This window comes from Poecilia mexicana, unplaced genomic scaffold (assembly GCF_051168715.1).
Source record: "Poecilia mexicana isolate PSO_F unplaced genomic scaffold, ASM5116871v1 scaffold_2, whole genome shotgun sequence".
NCBI lineage: Eukaryota > Metazoa > Chordata > Actinopteri > Cyprinodontiformes > Poeciliidae > Poecilia > Poecilia mexicana.
The window spans coordinates 6,228,619-6,250,446 of NW_028263371.1; the positions used below are offsets into that span (position 1 = coordinate 6,228,619).

At 39.0% G+C, this 21,828-nt stretch overlaps 1 protein-coding gene across 1 annotated transcript in view; it reads left to right on the plus strand.

The window, feature by feature from the left end:
- Nucleotides 1-21,828, plus strand: part of LOC106926703 (cytoplasmic phosphatidylinositol transfer protein 1-like) — a 68,462-nt gene that overhangs the window by 30,446 nt on the left and 16,188 nt on the right. The window contains exon 2 of the mRNA XM_015001794.2: nucleotides 17,634-17,782. Coding sequence (XP_014857280.1) covers nucleotides 17,634-17,782 — 149 coding nt within the window. The remainder of the gene's footprint in view (nucleotides 1-17,633; nucleotides 17,783-21,828) is intronic.

Here is a 21,828-nt window from a genome sequence, read left to right on the forward strand (position 1 = left end):
TGTTAATTAAATTTGGACAACTTCGTCATGTCTATAAAATACTATTTTGTGTGATGTGTTGAGACATCAGAAAGACAGATTTGATGTGAAACCAAAAAATGTGAACAGACAAAGTTTGATCCTTTTTAACACTGAACCACTTTTTGTCATGGTTCATGCTAGATTTGGAAATGTGGGCAGATTTGTTAAAATCTTGGCGCTAAAGCTGCACTATGTGACTTTTATCTAAAACAAAAATATATATTTTTTTTAATTTTGCTTTTATTACCAAATTTGTTAAAAATGCATAATACTAAAAAAAATCTATAAATAAAATTAAGAACATGCGACTAGTAATTAGGCAAGTAAAAAAATTAGGTGGACACAGCTCTTGTATTTAAATATTAAGTATTTTTTAATAGGGGCCATGGCCCCCCTCAGACCCTCTTTTGGGGGTGCCACTGACCAGAACCAACTTGGAGTAAACTGAATCATGATGTCAGTTAAAATTCCCAGTACATGTCCTGTCCCTTTGTTTTCCTCTGTTTTGCGACACAGTTTAGCCACACAAATCTCCATTATTTCTCGGTTTCCCTGCGAACAGATGCCGGAATATTAACACCTTAATTTGCTGAGGCTGTTTTTTTGTTTTTTTTTACAGATTTGGCTTGTGAATTCTCGACAGCCTCAGTCGACTCGTCTCTGATGGTCTGCAGGCGCTGCAGGAAAACGGGATTTAAACACATTTACAGCAGGATTTATTTACACCACTTGATCACATTAAAAGGCTGACGGTGTTTCAGAACTGATGTGAAAAAATGGTGTTTAAGGATTCAGCTGTGAGTAACAGCCATGTTCGCAGCTCTGTGACCTGCTTGGACTCTGTGACGGGTGATAACAAAACAAACGATCAGAGCTTGTGTTATTCTGATGCTTATTGGACATTTCATTAGGTTTTATTAATGCTTTTCTGTTCTCTGTTAGGCCTTTAAAAACAAACTTCTCTCCTGAATTTTACAAATGGCCCTCAGAACGTTTTGATCGGTTGCTGGTCTCCAAATGTTCTCACTCTGACCTCACTAGCGCTGGATGACACAGCTGAAAAGCCTGTCATGTTATGCGTCTCATATAAGTCAATACTGATAATTATTGATCAGTTTTTTTGTTTTGAATATCTGAAATATGACCAGACCAATAACGTGACTTTTCTTGTTACGTCCACATATTGTTCTCCACGGCGTTGTTGTTTATTTAAGCAGTTATGAGGCACAGTGGCGAAACCTTAAACTACCGCTGCACAAGTTACTCAACAGGTTGTTGTTGGTAACCACAAGTTACTCAGCAGGGTGTTGCTAGGTAACCAAAGAGTGAGTGAGTTGATAAAACCCAACCCAGCTGTGAGGGGTTGGGCGATTAAAATATGTATTTTTTTCATAATTTAACATGGTTTGTGGCTGTTTAGCAAGGCTAGAACGGATTAAAGTTATTTAGATGCAGGAAATTAGCTTGAAATACGAGTAGACTGGCTTACGAGCTTGGTCACGGAACAAATTAAACCTTTATCTGGAGGTTCTGTTGTATTCAGTTCTGCATTTATGTCTTGATTGAAGAAGATGACTCTGTGCCAACGGGGTAGCCAGCATTTTTCAAAGGGGCCATGGCCCCTACCTGCCCACCCTTTGGGGGCACCACTGCTAATTGCTAATATAACACTTTAGTCTTTTTTTTTAAAATTTTGGCTAAATGCTAATCTTTTTTACATAATATTTGTTACATCTACATCATAATCGGCTAAAACTGGGAGGTCAAAACTTTTATAAAAAAACGTAAATCAGAAATTAGCCAAACAGTTCTTATCCGTGCGCCTCTAGTTTTTATTCACGTAAAAATAAATGTTTGTCCCAACAACATCTTTGCTTCGTATGTATTTAGATTTCACCAGCAGACAGTCAGGATTCCTTTAACATTAAAAACCTGCTTTCCCGTGATTCGTGACAAGAAAACATTTCCATAAATAAGGAGTGTAACGAGCATATGGGTTACTTCCACTCGTTAAACTACTGCCCAGCTCCCACACGGACTCACCTCTTCGTCAGAGTGAGCAGCTTTCTCAATCTGTCCCTCAGTCCATACGGCACCTTTATGGACCCGGATTATTCACAGCTGCTCACTGTGGTTGTTTATGTGAATGTGCCCAAGAATGAGTTTGTATCCAAGAGTCTACAGCTACAACTATAATTAGCCCTTGTGTTTTGGTTGCTGTGGTAACGCCACAAAAGTCCCAGCGACTGTGTGTGTGTGTGTGTGTGTGTGTGTGTGTGTGTGTGTGTGTGTGTGTGTGTGTGTGTGTGTGTGTGAATTTGTCTTAACGAGTGATCAGCAGCAATTCGACGGCACGGCCGCGTCTAGTTGACAGCGGAGACAATTTGGGTAAACAGGAGTCTGAGAAGCGCTGTTGGTGGACCAGCACAGCGAAACCAGTTAAACGCTCCTGACTTACGCCGGTTTTTAAGTGAACCACTTTGCGTTTGTACAGAATAAACGCCTAATCCAAACAGAGGACTTTATAGGGCTTAGTTGACCGTTTACGATGCGTGGTGCTCGAGCCAGGGTTTTCGGCAAGCTTTTACAAATAAGGGCAATTTGCACTTTGCTGTTTCTCTGTTGTCGCCGACTGGTGTTAACGTGACACACATGACAGAGCGCAGGCATGACAGGTCAGTGTGGTTGGGTTGTACTGGGAGGCAGACTTGTTCCTCCCAGATGTCACTGCAGAGTATGCCGCTATTTACAAATGCTGTCAAAGCTCTAAAGTTTGTAAGGCTGAAATTAAGTATGAACAAAAACATTTGTAAAAGTACAACATTGCAAGTTTAAGGGTGTATTCACACCATCCGTGTTTGGTCCAATTTAATCTGACTCTGGTCCGTTTGCCCAGTAAGTCTGGTTCTCTTGGGGAGGTGTGAACGTGCGATCGAACTCTGATTGGGACCAAAAAGGATAAAAAAGAGCAAGAACTCTGGTCCGCCTAAAATCCTCGGTATTCGGTTGACGTGAACTCTAGTGCGGTTCGAATGCATGTTTGAATGCCAAGCAGACCAGAAACCGTTCCAAAAGCAGGAAGCGGGCTCTAGCGCAGTGGATTCTGGGTAAATCAACCTAAACAAATGTATAAGAGTTTAGTGCTAGCGGCAGAAATGACTCCTGGTCTTTTACAAAAGACAACAGAGAAATCCTGCCACTGCTGAAATCTGATGCCGCTTTTTTTTTTTTTGTCAGTTGTGCTTTACGTTTTTCACAACCAATGCCAATTTTAAATTATTCCTTTTCAGCTGAAACCAGTGTGTGTGCGTGCGTGTGTGTGTGTGTGATTCTTCACTAATAACCATTAATGTGTGTGGAATCGCATCACACTGAACACTAACATGATGGTTGTCACTATTCATCAGCATATGCATCAAACTCACAAGTGCTGTTAGTCTGTAATGTAAAATTCATAAGAGGGGGGGAATATGTGCATATTAATGTGTGTTTCAGGCAGCAAGGTCATATGTATGCTTCAAAGGCTCTTCTCGTATGGGTTATTTCTGAAAAATAGGATCTACAGAAAATAAATGACAATTTAATTACAGTTAGGTTACGTAGGGTGTTAAAAGAAAACAAATCCAGGTGTTGAGACCGACAGAGAGGACGGGAATGAAGAGTCAGAGAGAGGTGGGGAGGGACGTCATCCTTAGCCCACGTTGATGAAGTGAAAGTTCACCTAGCCTGGCTAAAAATAGTTCTGTAAGTGGCCCTCCTGTTATCACGCTCACGCGCACCAATAGGGTCTCGCATCAAAGCTGCATTCACGCGTCCTGACCTTTGTCCACTCTCTGGCTGCACGTGCAATGCGAGCTGCGGACCTGAATGTGCGTAATTTCCATCTGCAGTATTATGTTCAGAACCATTAAGTACACGCAAACCCCGGTATTTTGCACAATGACGAACCCCGCTCGATGCAGCGTGTCGTAAACCGAGCCATTCAGAGATTTCGCATCAATTCCCTCAGCGTGCCTTGCTCTGCAACAACTGGGTGCAAAATTGTTAAAAACACAGAGAGAGAGAGAGAGAGAGAGAGAGAGAGAGAGAGAAAAGGACACATGAAAAGCCTTTAAGCCTCACAGCCCAATGTTGAATGTGGCAGCCATGGAAATTACTGAGCAAAATGGAGGCATAAATGGATATGTTTACTTTTGAAGTTTAAACGATGTTCCTGAGAAAGCAGTCCTCAGTTTCTAGCAGAAAATCAAACCGTTTAAAGTCATGAGAATTTCAAATGGACTTTCTTATATTTAAAGTAAAATTCAAATCCTAAAATACTTCATTGGTCCCAAAGAGGAAATTAATATTGATCCCAAAATATCTTGCTCTGCGATTTTATTTACTTATTTATTTTTTAAGTGGTTCCACAGCACAGGCTCATTTTCTTTTGTGAAAAAGTGGATCACTTTTCACAATCTGTGATGTCAACTTAATTTACTTCATTCGTTATTTAATGAAGAGCTTTTTATTACAGCCTGAGCATTGTTTCTGTCATTCCAGATCTAAATTTTCTTTCGGGATGCACCGATATGAAAATATGGGCTGATATCAATATCCGATATTAATATTACTGTTATGCTACCAATATTTACTGATGTTTTATATGTAGCGATGTCCTGATCTTATTATTACTAGCTAGCTACTAGCTACTGAAGCTAGTAGCTAGTAGCTCTAGCTACTAGCTTCAGTGTAGCTGTAGCTGGTTAAGAAGCTACAGCTGATTGTAAACTTGTTTTTATTCCAACAGGACTTGTGCTAGCTAGCCATTGTTTAGCTAATTGTCTTGGACTACCACTTCTTAAAACCTTGGCCTTTAAAAATGATGAAACAAGGAAGTTTGCTGTTTGAGAGATTGAACAACTGAGTTTTGTGAGATGTATGCGTAGACAAAGGTAACACAAATACTTTCTAAAAGAAGACAAAAGAAGGTAGGCTTTTAAAGCGACTGTCGTAACGATGCTAGCCGTTAGCATTTTGTCAGCACAGACAAGTGACTGTTAGAGATCGAAAGGCTTGTGAAGATTGATAGTTGTGTACATTGACTTTTAAACAAACTGGTCAGAAGACAAAAAGAAATGCATCAAAGATAGCTGACAGAGTTTTTTGTGTGTGTCATAATAACTCAGAAACCTGGACTTGTGCAGTCACTCTGACCGTAGTCAGCTTAAATTCAGGGTGTCAAATTGAGCTTCCAGAAAATGCCAGACTGCTGATACAAAAATGACACGACAAAAAAAGGTTGTGATGAAGGATATAAAAGAGCTGCAAGTGAAATGACAGGAGACGGATAAAACAATTATAAGCCGGAGAGGAAATTGGACACAGATTTTATGTTTGTTGTGACATGTCATGTGTGAATAAATGAAAGCACAATAACCCTGAGTGCTCAAGAAGTCCCTGGGAGACGCTGGTTTTTCACCTCTTGTTGCTGCTCAACAATTTTAACAGGATTTCTGGATGTGAACTCTAATAATTATAAACGTATCTGTCATTTCTTTAGTTACCTCTACAGATGATGTATATACTACATTTGCAGATTTAAAATTGTGCTTCCCACATATGTTTCGTATAATAAAAACCAGAATGAGTCGAGATATAATTTTTCTCACCATTTGTTGCTCAGTTCTTCCAAATGCAATATGCCACAGTAGCATTACCATAACATTTGACTGAAATGCTTTTAATTTTATCTTTTGTTATGTTAAGCCAGCTGAACAGGCACACAACATCACAATGCTCTGTTTATGAACAGCGACTGCATGGATATTAATGAAAACATTGATTCCTTGCTTCTAACTTCATGTTGAATTTGAATAATTAAAAATGTCTCCCACTCCATGCATGAAGCAGAACTGGAGATTTCCTTCAGCGACATCCTTTGTGCACAAAAAAGCGTGATCACAGATCCTTCCTCCCAGCAGGTGTCAGAATTCCAGGTGTTTAATATTTACATCACTACTGTTATTTGCACATTTCCATTTCTTTGTGTTTTTTTGTTGCAGAAATATACTGTAAATGCACATTTTGTAATTAAAAAAAATTCTACTCAGTATCACATTTCCTTGAATCTATTTTTAGCAATAGATTCAAAGAAACGTGATACTGATAAGCAATACTCAGTATTGTTTTTCTTAGGCTGTAAATGTGCTCTTGTTTTGTCTTTTCTTCTTTTATATTTATATTTACCTTTGTGTGAATCTACATGCTTTGGCTTTGAGGGATAAAGGTTATTTCTATTTTTTCCATTTCTAGTATCATGTGTAAACAGCAACGAAAATGAAAATTGAACAATGAAGATGCTTCATAAAGCACTTCTGCTTTCCTGTTTCTTAAACCTGAAGCAACATGTGGGTTCGTCTCATTAGGTACATGTTGAACTTTTTTTGTCCAGGTCATTTTAAGACGAGTGTTTGGTTGGCATTTCTGTACATTTACACAGTTTGTGCCAGTGCATTAAAGTTCCCGGGGTGTGTGTGTGTGTGTGTGTGTGTGTGTGTGTAGATGTGTGTGTGTGAAGGGCTTTCTCTCCGGTGGAACTGGCTAATGGCTTGTTTACATCCTCTCAAGTTTCGCGGGGATTTACAGTCCCTGTGTTGGCCGAAGAGGAAAAGGAGAGAACAACCCTCTTCTTCGTTTTAGTCTTCTTACCTCTTTCTGGGTTTGGTTTTTCTTTTTTATACATCTTGAACATCCTTTCTTACATTGTGGCACATTAACTCCTTTACATGATTTCTCCTCTCTCATTTTTATGTTTCTGGTCATTACTTTTATTGTGCTTGTGATTTTCTTGTTCTCCATCTTTTCTTGTCTCTGTGCTCTTTTATGCTTCTGATAAAACAGAAACCTTCCTGTTTTCTATTCAGTTTGCTCTTCAGTGTGCTCAAGGCATTGTTTTCATTTCTCATTTTTTATTTTTTATATGCATCATGTTTCCCTGTGACTTTAAAGATCAAGCACCATTACAAATTGGTATTAGTGGAGCCCTGACGAAAGTGTTTTTACTCTACTTTGCACTTTTATAATCCACAAAGTCAACAAAGCTTAAACTATAACCGGGTGTAATTATCGTTACTCCCTTACGTAAGGTTTTAATTAAAAATGCCATTATAAAAAGGGGTGGCGTCCCTTTAAGGATCACGTTTTGAGCCTCTGGTGACAATTGAAGCAGTATGCTGGAGCTGACGATCTGAAAGCGAAGCTACTGTTGCCCTTTACAGACAAAAAGGAGAAGACCGTTTTGTGCTGCGTTTGTAGTAAAAAATTTCTGTGACTTTATCAGTGAGGTAAATTCATGTGCTGCGCTTTCAATCTGAAATGAACTCTGCTGAGTGTGTTGCATTCAAACTTCAGAAGTTTATTATTATTCTGATACAGATACTGTATATGGAGAGAGAAAGTCTGGTGTTTCATGAACTTGTCAGAATGATTTACAAAAACATAAACGACTAGATCCTACTTCATCCACAAGCTAGCTAAAACAGTAAAATTATTTTTATTATTATTTACTATTTTCAACAATAGCATTGTACAACTAAAGTAAAATATGTTATTAACCCTTGCTGAATTTGGCAACTAATTTAAGTAGACATGCTAACTATGCAGACTATCATGCATGTTTTTAGCAACCTAGCTGGCTACCAGCACTATTAGCTTCTTTTGCTAGCTTGCACTCTGCTTCTTTACAGAGATACCAGTCTGACCAGCTGTCGTCTAAAAGAGTATTACATTAGTATCAGCAATAGGTCGCGCTCTGTTCATTTCCACGCTATGAGTTTCCACTTACGTTATTGTAAACAAAGAGAGAAGGAGAGATGGGTAGTATAAAGGAGAGAGAACGACAGGGCTCCATATAACCAGGCAAAGCTAAACATCGGTCACTGTTCAGCTTTCTCTTGAATGTTTTTCTTGAATGTTTTTAAGGCGATTTTTTTTTTTTTTTTTTTTTTTTTAGCAATTTTGAAAACGTAATCCTGGTTCTACACGATTTATTTTTTTTCTTTTACCTTCTCATTGTGAACATTTTTTTTTAAATAAGTTGTTTGACGGAGTAATTTTAATCCAGTGCTTTTTAAAGTAAAACTTTGCCGACCAGTTGATCAATGTAGCGTTTGTTCTTTAGAAGACTACACCACGGCAGTCCTTGCTGAGTTACTTTGTTTCTTACTGGATGTTAATTTCTTTAAAACTTCTTGGTTCTGTCCAGAAGCGTAATTTAAATATGTCATTTCAAAATGGACCCATAAGAGGAGTTTTTAGCACAAGGCTAATAATAAAAACAACTTGGACTTCCACTCATGTACCTTCTGAATGTATACACACAAGAGAATGACACCAATTAAATACATATTTTCCAAGCCTAAATCCATTTTGTGTTATGATACATAAAAAATGGGGCTGTATTTTTTCATGTGTGGGCAGAAATCATTGAAACTGTCGCTACACCCATCCTGTGGCTCACGACACACAGCGTGGATCGGCCCTCACAGAAAAGACATCAGTATTAACAGGACGCATTAACCATATGTTCCTCTGATCCCTTTCACCGCAAACGCTACAGCCACACACACAGCTGCATCCACACACACACACACACACACACACACACACACACACACACACACACACACTGCAGTGTCATGTAAAAAGGCTGTGAATCGCGCTGCTCTTTTGTGACATGCACTCGCTGCTGCAGCTCTTTGCTTCAATCTGCAATTCATATGAGCTTCACCTCAGAGCAAACATCTAGCAGGATTTAAGGCTTTTTGACTCTCCTTCATGCGCTGCACCAAAAGCTCTTCTCAAGCTGGGATCGTGTGGCATCGTTATGGCAAATGGAAACACCAACCAAACTGTCTGTGACTCGATTTAATGCCTTTTTGTCTTCTGCTCCAGTGTCCAGTAATTGGCTGCCTTTTTGGATTGTTCAGATTTCCACTGGCGATGCGGAAGCGGTGGAAGCAGAGCGTTTCATTGGCTGCTTCGAGATGAATGACGTGCCTTAAACACATTACATTATAACAATTTGTTTTGGAAACCGCGATGATAACCGGGTTGTCTTAGTTAGATTATAAACGTAAAAATAGCCGTTTTCCAATCAAATGACACATTTGCCGGTCTGACACTGCGTGGCTCATCGTTTTCCACATCTTGTTGTGCTTGTCTTACTCGGACTAAAATAGCTGTCCCCAGATCGTAACCTTATTTGCTGGTGTAAATGTGTGTGTGTGTGTGTGTGTGTGTTCGTGTTCCCAGAGCCTGTTTTTGTTGTGCGTTATGATGTGATGAATAATAATAGGCAGGGGTGGCGTGTGATGCGAAACGTGCATCGGGGTTTTATGCCTCAGCTGGCAGGAACTGAGCAGATATTTGTGTGACGGATGGACAAATTTTTCATTTGTTTCGTTTAGTGGTCGAGGCGGGAAACAAAGCAACAAGTTTGAAACAGGTTTGAGTAACGTAATTTATTACGTAAATAAAGGAAAGTTTAGAACTTGATGGAGGATGGCATCTCATCTAGGCTAATATACCTACTTACTCTGCTTAGTCTTTTTAGTAGATTTTTATTTTTTAATTCAAGAAATTAATCCTACTTGTCAGGCTTGAGAGTGGAACAGGAAGCTTGAGAACACAGGCAAAATGCACAGATTGGTGCAAATTTCTCTCTTCATACACAAAACTGCAGAGTGTGTTTCCTGCCATGATGATAAAAATGCTCAGATTTTGACCTTAAGATGCGTAGAACATGTTGGACCGTCAGAAACTACAGGAAGCACCGAAACCGCTGGGACCTTTCCTTCACCCGCTCCATCACCATCATTGCCGTCTTGCTCATTTGGCTGTTTTGTCAGCACATGCGCTCTAATCACACCTGAAGTCCACCTATTGACTGCGAGGCCCACAAAGGAAACTGTGGTGATTAGCCTGCGCACCGGCTCCTACTCCATCAAACAGAGCAAGGCGAGGAGATGTATGTGCATGGTGGCGTGTTAGCATTGCCCATGATGGGTAATGAAGATGAAGTAATAGACCCATATCTGTGCCAGCATTATGAATTACATTGGATTGTGTGTACAGATAATGGAAAGTATCCAAAATGGTCTTTGCTGCATACGGGGGTAAATTGTTTCATGCATTTCCAATGTATATATATCTCTGCTGACTACAAGAAAAAAAAAAAAAACTGTTTGGGATGAAAAAGGGTGATTTGTCAAGAGAAAATCTGCTCTTAATCCTCTGTTCCCTGTTCCTTGTTCATTCAACTAACACTGCACATCCATTCAAAGCTGCACTCTGCTCTCCATTTGTCAGGCAGCTGTTACCTGTCTAATGATCTAATGCAGTCTTCTATCATTGCTAAAGGGCTGAAGAAGCGATGAGCTGTAGAAACTAATAATAATCAAGCACTTGCTCCTAACATATTTATTTTTATTCATTTGGAGGTGCCGACATCTGACAGTTTATCTCCACAAGATATTTAGAAACGGATGCTTTACTTTTTTAACCATAGCTACTGGTTTGCTTTTGACAGAATGTTCAAATTGCACTAGCATAACATAATGTGTTATGACTAGCATGTCATAACACAACGCAAAACTAGCATAGCACATCATTAGCATAGCACACCACTAGCATGTCACAACATAACAAAAAAAAAAAACTAGCATAGCACAACACCACTAGCATGTCACAACATAACACAAAACTAGCATAGCACACCACTACCATAACACATTACTTGCAATTCCAGGTTATGGCCACAAAGAAACTATGTAAATGTTCATATAACTTAAGCTTTTTGCCTTATCACTTTCAATACCCATCGCTTCATGCCTGCTTTCCAACTTGTCTTTGCAGTTACTTTTTTTTTTTTTTGGAAGCTTAGACGTATAATGGCAGCAGATAAACTTTAGCCCACTTTTCTCCTTGGACAGGAAGAAGGAATCTTTCACCAAGTTGAGCCCACACTCACAGAGAGCTTACATTTTCTAAAAATATGAGCCCGTTTACGGTTTTGACCTCGGCGCTGTCAGCAGCTATTACAGCCTTTCAACCGGAAATTAATCAGCGAGGATCACATGCGTCCCGTTAGGTGGAAAGGTTTTTCTTCTAAGTTGCTCTCAGAAGTTCTCAGACCCAGCCAAGCAGAAAATAGGCTCTCTGTTTTGGCTGCAGCAGAGCTCCCAGAGGGCTTTAATGTAGCCCTCTTTAAGTGGAACAGTGATTATCAGAGCTATTAGCATGACTATTACCTCACGCAGATATTTAAATAACCGAGGTTTGCTGACGAGAACGCCCAGAGAGAAAAGTTTCGGTGCGCTGGAGGTCAGCTGTGTGACAGGCAGCCATGTCTGACGGTTGACTGTCATCAGATCCCCTCCCCGACGTTGGCGGCTGTTCGGTTTTGAGCAATGGAAAAATGGTTAATGAAATTATTTAATCTAATAATGCATGCTTTATAGATACTAATGTATCATTTGCCTAGAAAATTAGATTCTTTAATGAACCATTTCTTAGAGAACATCCATCTAGAAAGGCGAACTGGTCCATGACGCTTAATTAATACAGACAACCATCCGTGTGGTCACACAGAGTGAGTTTAGTTTTTCTTTTGTTTTAAATCGGATGAAAAAACTCGCTTTACGACTTGGCATGATGTGTGGCTGTAAAATGCAGAGAGGGACAGTGTAATGATCAAGTCAAGGCTAATTTAATAGAACTTACTGATTACTGAGGTGAGAACTGCACTGCAGGATTTACTTTCGGTTCCTGAAAATATTGTTTTTGTGGATTTCTTTACGACTCTACACTTACATATAAACGTTGCAGGTTTAATTTATCAATCCTGAGCGACTTATCAGCTCTTTCTTTGTTCCCTTTTTGCTAAAAGCTCTGCAGTACTGGCAGCTGGTCTCGGTTTTGTAAAGTTGGAAAAACTTTCTGGAGTTCTTGACTTATTCAGGGCAAGTAAAGCTGTTATTTCTTCTGTGAGCAGTCTTGTCTTAAAAAACACACAAAAAAAAAAAAAAAAACGAGGGACATAATCTGTTATTGGAAAGAAATGTGTTCCCGCCCTCCTCGATCCGTTCTTGCCTGTTTTTTTAATTTATTGCTTTCATTCACTTCAGCTCCCTCTCTACTCTGGGAACACAGTGATGTGCATCTCTCTAATCACTCCGTTTCTCTCCGTTTCTCCTGCCTGATTATCTGTTTTCTACTTTTAAGAAAGCTTCAGGCCTCTGTTTTTATTTTTCCCCCCTTCCTTTACCTCCCCTACTCTGCTTTTTTCTTGAGTTTCCTTTCCTATCCAATTAGTAATGCTTTAAAAATGTAAACAGTCTTACAGGGTTGTTGGGTTTTCTCTTTTTCTTTCTTTCTTTTTTTTTGTACTACTTGAACTTATCCACCCAAGACCAATGGAAAGTCTCTTGGCACTTTTACCAACACGTATCTGATGTCATTTTGATGGCTTTAGTGGAAAACACAATGCTTTAATTGTGTTTTTTAAGGTCGAGCCAAAATAAGCTGAACGTAAACGCTGTTTGATATCTGTTAAATCAATCCTAATTACTGCTATTTGAATTCTGGGGGATTTTTACTAAGCTCTAATCTTAAAAGAAAAAAAAGGGCAGGTCATGATGTTGACATTATTTCTTTGGTTTGTGGGAAAAATCTTGTCAGCTAAGAAAAAAATAAATAAATTAGAGGCTGGTTTGTGTATGTATCAAACTCCAAGCAGAGAATTTTAACACCTTGGGAAAAAAAACTGTTAATATCAACACCTAGTTGTTTTTTTGAGGCTCCCTGGAATCACACATCATGTATAATATAAAGTCAGAACAAGGAAGTATTGGCTTATTAACTGTAGCATAATTCATAATAAATTAAGGTATAAAAATAAAATGTATATTTTGCGGCCACAAGTTAGCACATGCTACCACAGGAAGAAAAATCGGTTTGTAAGAGGAGCTAACAAAACAATGTTGTTGTGCATCAATTAAAGGCAGTGAAAGCCTTTGAATACATTTATAATCTGCATCTTTAACCTGGTTTTCTCTGATATGCTACAATCATACCAATATACTGTAAAGATGGAGACGCACATGAATTTAGTTGCTCTATAATTAAAATCATTTTCAAAAATTAAAAAAAAAAGTTTTATTTTTAGCCAAATGTTTTCATCACACAATATTCTGCATGTAAAACAATGTTTAGCCAAAACCAGTCAATGATTTGTTCTTGTGGAATTTGTTAAAAATAAATAAACAAAACTCCTCGACTCTGCAGCGAATATGTTGTGGGTGTATTCTTGGTGTATTCTTGGATGTTAAATAATCCCATATTCATAAAATATTATAGATGAAACTGTAAGAAGGGATAATACTGATTCTCAGCTATTAAGTGTTTTAAATGGGGCTCCCCAAGGCTCTGTACTTGGACTACTGTTGGGTTTTTTTGGTTGATTAAATCTAAACTGAATGTATAATTTTGCCTTATATTGTTTTTCTCCAACTTAGTAAATAAAATAAAATAAAAATCAAAGTTGGCTTATTTTGTTTCTTTCTTTAAAAAATAGCAAATAATGAAGCTACTGCAAAAATACTGCTTTGTAAATGTGTGACCAAGGCCAAAGTGGATAATTCGACGCGATGATTGCTGCACTTCCTATCTGACCGACACAGACTGACCGTCAACAACAAATCAGAGCAAATTAATAATAATAAAAAAAATAGAGGCAGTACTGCTGCTGATCTCCTGCAGCTGGCTGTGCATGCAGAAGGGTGATCTGTCCTGGTGTGAAGATTTGTTCGTTTTGCTTCAGTGAAGGCGATTAACAAGACTTACTCGGTGGAATAATGCATGTCGTGTGCCGCTGAAACGAACCCTTTCAGAACAGGTAGGCGCCTGCTCTAAAATGCAGCTGATTGGTGACATTTATGACGCTCTCCAATATTTCAAACCATCAAAATGGCCCTCTCCAGGGGTGTCGACGATGTTTGTGGGTCCTTGATATTTTTAGCTGGTGCTGCAGCTCGTCGTCAACAAAATGCACAAGAGCATCCGCTGTGTAAAATGGATGAGATCAGTGAACCTGTGTCCCGAGCCTGAGCTTCTGTCTGAAGGGACGACAGGCTTACTCCGTCACCGCGGCTCAGAGTTGTGCTCTGCCTTGAGTGTGTGTGTGTGTGTGTGTGTGTGTGTGTGTTGTGCGAGGAAACGAGATGAGGAGCATTTGCATTATTTACAGTAGCTCAATACCTGGCAGTCTCTGCATTCCCTGAGCTGTTTTTAGCCTCGCTTGATTTGCTTTGCAGACCTCGAGTGAAAAGGTGAGCCTTGATTAATGGAGCAGATGAAGTTGTTAGGAAGACACAGGAATATTGTGAGGGAGAGAAAAAGATGAATTTGCTCTGGCTCTGACAGTTTGCTTGTCGAAAGATCAAGGAGGATACATAAAAGCTTCAGTTAATAATTTAGTGTCATTTAGTGCTGGATGTGGCATAATAAGAGAAGTGTGCTTCACTTTAGATTCCAAACACTTGAACACAGAACCTTCCTGATGGGATGGGTTGTTTTAAATTCACCCTGTGCTCAAAGTGGCCCAAAGCTTTGGTGAGTTGCTGTGAATGTCCTTTTGGCAAATTAATTTCATTATTATGAACCGACAGCCGTCCAAAATGTTCAGAGAAGCCTAAGAGCCACTAAAGCTGATGGTTAGCTGGGGACTAAATTTGTGACATTTGATACATTTTCAGCTGGTGTGGTTTTAATTTGACCAAACCTTTAGGAAGACCCGTTCCCCTCCTCGCCTGTGGTGGCGCTGCACCAAAAACCCCGGAAGGAAATTACACGAAAAACTCAGAAGAAGACTCTGAGCACAACTTCCTTCTTCACAAAACGTAAACAAAAAGGGCGTGGCGTCAGATTTTAGCGTAAGTAGGCTTTCTCTTTTGTCTTTGGTAAAAGACCACGATCCATTTATCTCGCTAACGCTAGATTAGCGTGTTTGTTTTGGTTGTGTTGACCCAGAATGCCCTGCGCTAGAGTCTGCTTCCGGCTTGCAACTTCGGTCCCAGTCGATCCGAGTCTGCCGGACTATCAGGTGTGAAAACGCCCCAAGTTTCACCAACTGTTCAGAGTTATTTATGCTGCTCAAGCTCGTCTGCTCATCCCGTTTTAAAAGCAGGAAGAAGCCATTTGTAATTACATTAAGAATCTGATCTTCTTGTCTACCTTTTTATTAAAGCATCTACCATTCAATTCACATAGGAAATAAGTGAGACAAACAGAGGTTGTTATTCATAGAGAGGACTCTGCTCGTCCTTCCCTCCAACCCCGCGCCTCTATATTTAATCAGAATTTTATCAAAAGCTATTTGATTTCATCACCATTATATTACAGTGTTAAAGCCTCATTATTCTGATTGGAGTGTCTTTTTGTCAGATGATTACACTTTTGTCGCTAAAGCAGACTTGACCATTGGATGGTACATCAGGCATAACAATGATCGCTCACGCCTCTGTCAGGCAAAAACAGGTTCAGAAAACGATTTTATCTTGGTATTAACAGGTTGTTTATTATTCAGATTCCGGTTATTTTTTATTTTATTTTGACATTCTCTGCTTTTAAAATAGATTGCTATTTCTCTTTTTGCTTGTGACTTATTTGACTTTAAGAAGAAAATATTCTTCGAGGGGAATCGATTTGTTTTCTTGAAGCCAAAAATGTCTGAACGAATCTCCTCCACCCCCAACGTTTCCGTCCACCAGGCCTCCGTCCCCACAGACGTTTCTTTATTTTACATAATTGTTCGATTTATTCTCCCACATGCCTTTAGATAGTTGTTTCCATCAGAGGTTCTTCCAGCAGCAGCGAGGTGCTGACATCATCTCTGAATGCCTGTGGGTGAGCGCCTCACGTTTCCCCCTGACAGCATTTCACAACTCGGCCAGCAGCCGTGACAGGTAAAGGTCAGGGAGAGAAGCAGCGTTGAGATTCAGGAGGGAATATGTGGGACTCCACGCTCGGTTCATTACCAGGACCCAGCTCTCGCCTCAAAGACTTTAAATGCGTGTTTTTTTCTTTTCTTTTCCCAGCTTTTTGAAGCCAGTCTTTGAGACAGAAATTGCATCAGGGAGAGATTTCACAGTTTTTACCTGGTAAAAAAAAATTGGTAAGAAAATAGCGGGTGGACAGGATTAAAATTTTTAATCGAGTTAATTGCAGAGTCTAATTAGTCGCGATTAATTGAATTTTAATCAAAAACCGTGTATCAATTAGTAACCCTTTTTGCTGCTAAATTATTGAATGAATAGACATATGAACTCAACAACAAAAATCACCTGATCACTCATGGAACTACTTTGATAAATACATCTTCAGAAATGCAGACTGTTGGCGTTTGGGACGTCTTGCGCTGTTTAGCGCTGAGATGGTAGTTTAGCTTTGCTAAATAGCTTTGCTAACAGGCTAACTCCTTTTAGCTGCAATGTTCACACAGTAATACTCTTTACCACCGTCTCATCAGATTGTTTTTTAAGTAAAAATGAATCCCCAGTTGGCCCAGAGTAGTGGCTTTATCCTCCTTATGCCTTGCTGTTTTGCGGCTGTTGCTTGTACGTCAGAATTACTGGTGTACCAGAAATGAGCGACTTCAGTGGTTCCAGCTTAGGACGTTTGTATTTTAAATGGTAATAACAATAATATTTACATGTGAAAATCTATGTAGCTAATCAAAATTAACATGTTAAAGGAAGAATGTGTGAAACAGTTTTTGCTGAAGTATTGTACGCCTTTGAGAAATTAATGGAATAAGAAATTTAAAAATGAAAGAAGCTGATGTGATTTGATGTTCCTGGCCATTGAAATCTATTTTTAGGACTCCGATCTTCATTCTCCTTTTCCACTTAGGCTTTTTGTTCCCGTCAAAAGTTTTAGAAGATGAAATTATAAACCCTCACTGAAGTGCTGCCCTGAGCTTTATTGACTTGCTGAGTGCAGAAACTATTTTTTGCATTTAGTTTTAATTTAATGTGTTGTTAATTAAACCCAGCGAATCGGCAATTAAAATCTCAACGTTGACCTTTTCTTGAACACATTATCGCGCCAGGAACAAACTTGATTTCATGTCATGTGCACTGATATGGGTTTTTATGAGCAAAGACCTGAGTTGATTCTCAAATTATGAACATGTTGCAGTATTTATCAGTAACACTACAAATTTTTTTCTGTTTCCTTTGAGGTCTAAAATACATAGAAGACAAAAAATGCTGCAGGTTTCCTGCTTAAGCACAAAAATTGCTTTTTTTTACGTAAAAAAAAGTAAAGTGTAAGTAAAGTAAAAGTGGAAGAAAAGTCTGATGCTCTGTTGCAGACCTCTTGGGGGGTTCACACTCACCCAGGCTTCAGGACGTAAAGATTTACAGATGTGTGTGTTTGTGGTACTCTGAAAGAAAACCGACTCATCGCGGTTTGCATGTTTGCAGTTAAAGTATCCATAATTCTTTCTGAATGTATGTTGCAGCATATAAACTTACGATCCTTCCTCTCTCTCTCTCTTTTCCCCCCCTCAGTACCGGATCGGGCAGCTGTACATGATTAGCAAACACAGCCATGAGCAGAGCGACCGAGGGGAAGGAGTGGAGGTGGTCCAGAACGAACCCTTTGAAGACCCAGTTCACGGCCAAGGACAGTTCACAGAGAAACGAGTCTACCTCAACAGGTCGGTGCCCCTCGATTCTACCCACCGGGAAGAACTCGATGTGTTTGGAGTATTTTGGGACTTTCTGGGGGCATTTGGTAAAAGTTAGACTTTTTTTAGGAAAAGTCCAAAGAAAACCACAAGCCATCTGGATTTGAATAGCTGAATGTGAGAAGACTGAAACTATAGCAACGGTGAAAACAGAAAACAATTACCCACTCTATTAGTGTATTTAAGAGTTCCAGGGAGATCATTAAAAAGGCCAATTAGCCAAATGTTTGCTTCATTTTTTTGTTTTTTTATTTATTATAACACCTAACATATCATCTGTGATTAAGCTCCAGTTTATAAACGCGTCCAAAAATGAAATTACCTCAAACTTGATCTTATTCTCTCCCTTTTAAATTGGAAAATGTTGGATTGTTTTCTCATGGTACTCATCAGTAAATTGCAACATGTGCTTTAAGTTTTGATGCCTGCAAATGTCTGAACATTGATTAGTAAAAGATTTATTACGGAGTGATTTATTACAAATCTCTGTGTCAGGTGTTTGTTTTGCCCAGCTTGAAGGATCGTCATCACGGCCGTCCTCTGCAGTTTTGAAACCTTTGGAAAATCGTGGAATTTGATTTTTTGTGATTTGCATATTTTAATTATGAACATGCGTAGAAACTCCAAAGTCGTCCAGCGAGAGTCGTTTGGACCGACGGTAATGTTGGAAAAATTTTTAATAAAATGACTTCTAAATAAAGAAAGTGCAAATACAACAAATATGAAAAATATATTTACCGATGCTGTTGCTGAAATTTCACTGGTTAAAGAAGGAATTGGTTCAATTAAACAAACTCTACATATTTATTATTTAAAGAAACTGCAGTAAATATGAGCCATAAATTAAATGGTTTCCCTTCAGAGGACTTTTGACTTGGTCTTTAAAATCTTCAGATTTATATAAAAAATAATTTTTGATTTTTTTTGTGGCATAAATAATTCTGGGTTAATGAGTGTAAGAAGAACAGCCTAAAGGATTTTGCAGAGGAAATAAATAAGATGCCTTTAAACAAAACTTTTTTTTTTCTTTTTTTTTTACCTTTTTTACTATTTAAGAAACTGCAAATAATTTAAAAAATGGTGCATTTCTTATTACTGAAACGCATATATCCAGTCATCCTCCTCACCAGCACACATTTCAACATGCAGTACCTTTTACGAGTTGCAGCCTTTCTAGAGTTCATGTCAGTAAATATCAAGCAAAGGTGACGGCATAAGAATGATAAGATGTGTAAGAAGAGGAGAGAATGGGCAGAAGGAATAATCAAAGAGTGAAAATGGAGAGGTGGAAGAGATTAAGTCGGCCATTTGTCTCTGGGCACAGTTTCCTGCGTCAGCGTTCACCGAGCTGGGAAGCCAGTTATGCTGAGTCAGCGAACCTCAGGAGAAAGCAATTAAAGCCACTCGGCCCGTTAAAAAACTGTTTGAGTAGAAACATATCGAGTGTTTTTGGTTAAAATTATGGACAAACAAGTCCAACTTTGATACTTTTTAAAAAAATTTTTTTAAAGTATGACCAGTTCCAGTGTGAGAAACGGATACGTGTTCAGAAATAGTTGATTTTCGTACAAATGAGGTGGAAAGATCAGCTGTTTTGACAACCCTGAAGGTGAACGCACTTCATTTTCCCTAAGTGTTTTGCGTCAGAGATGGTTTATGACGCCCGTAATGATCACATCTGTGCGGTAAAATTAAAAAACGCCCTAACTCCACCGTCTTCTATCTGGAGATGGTCCAAGTGCTGCTGGACCGCCTCCAGATAAAATTGGAATCCGCATGCGATCTTTGCTAATCGAATGCTAAAAACATTAAGCAAATGGAAAAAGATAAAGAAAAGAAAAAACAAAACACCGTAATCAGCAGAATTAATAACACAACTTTTGTTCCCATTTAGCTGCAGTTACTCAAAATCGGTCCTTCGTCCATCTGGCTCTGCGGCAAACAAACATTAAGCTGAGATTCACCAGCAGGGAAGTCAATCTGGACTTCATTTGTCACACTTAAAACACTCTTACCCCTACGTCGTCGCACGCTTTCACTTAATCTCACCAATTGCGACTTGATAAACTGTTATCTTTATTTAAATAGGGTTTTTTTTTAATTCTCCCCCCTCCTCCTTTAAAATGCAAACGTCTTTACTTGGCAGCATGGGCAAGAAACCGCCGGTAGTCTGTGAAATGAACAAGGAGGGAATGGGAGCAATCAACAGATGGAGGTGTGGGAGGAGTGTCAGTCTCTTTTGTTGGAGGGGGTGCGGGGGGGAGAGAGAAAATGAGAGAGGGAGAGAGCAATTGAGCCTGCCAGCGCTCACAAAATATCACAGCAGAGGACTGATTTTATTCACAGCTGTCACAATGCAGAGAGAGACGTCTTTTTTTTAACTTTTTTGACTAAGAAATACTGAGGCGTAGATGATGGATTCTACAGGAAGTGGTCCGTGTGAGAACAGTTCAGTTTAGTTCTTCGTCTCTCTGTCGGCTCTCTGGTAGCTTAAAGTCACAGGAATGCCAAACACGTTCTTATGTGAAGTTCCTGAGAGCACAGAGCTCACGTTGTCGATAACAGAGAGGGTCGGGTTGCCATAACAGACTCACAGGCTCAGAGGTTTCTCAGGGTGTTTGGGCTGTGCTCGAGGAAATAGTTTTAGACAAAGTTAATTGTTTTTTCTTCTTCTTATAGTTATAGTATGAAAAGTAATCAATCTGGTGGAGTGAGTACTAAATATATCCAAAGTCTCTGGTCAGGTCAATGATGATGACCAAGTATAAGTTAGTCTTATAGTCGTACATTTGATGGGAACCGTTTGTGTTTTTAACCACTGGGTTTAAATGTTTCGTCTTATTGGGGGACTTTGACTTTTTAAAGTACTATTTTACTTATTGGTTCTGTTTTAGTCATACCAGCACCTGGATGTTTCTGATCGACATGTTTTTGTGTTTTTAGCTTCCGTTGGTTGAAGCAGTGCAACTCGGTGCCAGTAGCTAAATATTAATTGTTCACATGTTGTTTTTATTGTTTTTATTGTTTTTATTGTGACTTGCTGTGAAATGAATTGCCCACTGGGAAATTAATAAAAATTTGAAAATCTGACACCAGCTGCTCATTTGGACAAACGTTCCCTTTGGGTTTGGATGCTTTTCAGCTGGAATATCTTTTTCCTACTTTTTTTAATTTTATTTATTTTTTTAATTTTCAGACAGTTATGATGCATAACCTGTGGAAACAATGGGGTATTTGTTTATTTTTTACTTATTTATTTCACAATTAGGATCTAAATGGCTCTCGAAAGCTCAATAAAATGTCTGAACTACAAACCTAAAAAACACCAGAGGAGTTGAAGAGAGAGCAAAGAGCAGAGCAAGAAGAGGGAAGTTCAAACCGTCTCTTCCATTGATCTGAAAGGACCATTATCATATCCCCCTCTGACTTTGCTCCTGCATGTTTAGACTGCAGACTGTTTTGTGAATCGATCATAGAGATAGAGCAAACGGCAGGAGCAAAGGAGCTGGGAAAGTAACGGCGATGTAACTACTATGAAAACTCATATCTACTCGACTCATTTTAACTTAACATTTGAATAATTGCAATCCAAAATGGTTTGTAGGGTAGAATTTAGATTTTTTTTGGCCTGACCCAAAATTCATGCCAGAATTATGTTGCTTGCTGGTCGGGTCGGGCTCAGGCTTCTGTGGAGTGTTTAATAAGTTAATAATACATACAGCACAGAGAAAACCAAAGGAGAATGTACGATTTAAAGTTGTGTTAATCTACTGATTATAGTCTAAATAGAGGACCAGATTGTCTAACCTGTTGAGGTGCAGGAGGTAAGACTGTAACAAGCACAGCGCACCGCATCAATCAGTCAATGAAGTTTATTTGTGCAGCACAAAGTCCAAAAAGACCCACAGTAAACAACTGAGAAAACCAGCAAACATTTTACATTTCGTTACCCATCATGTGGCTCAGTGTTTCGTTTCTTATGTTTCAAAAGCTGCTCTAAACAGCTGTTTTTTTTT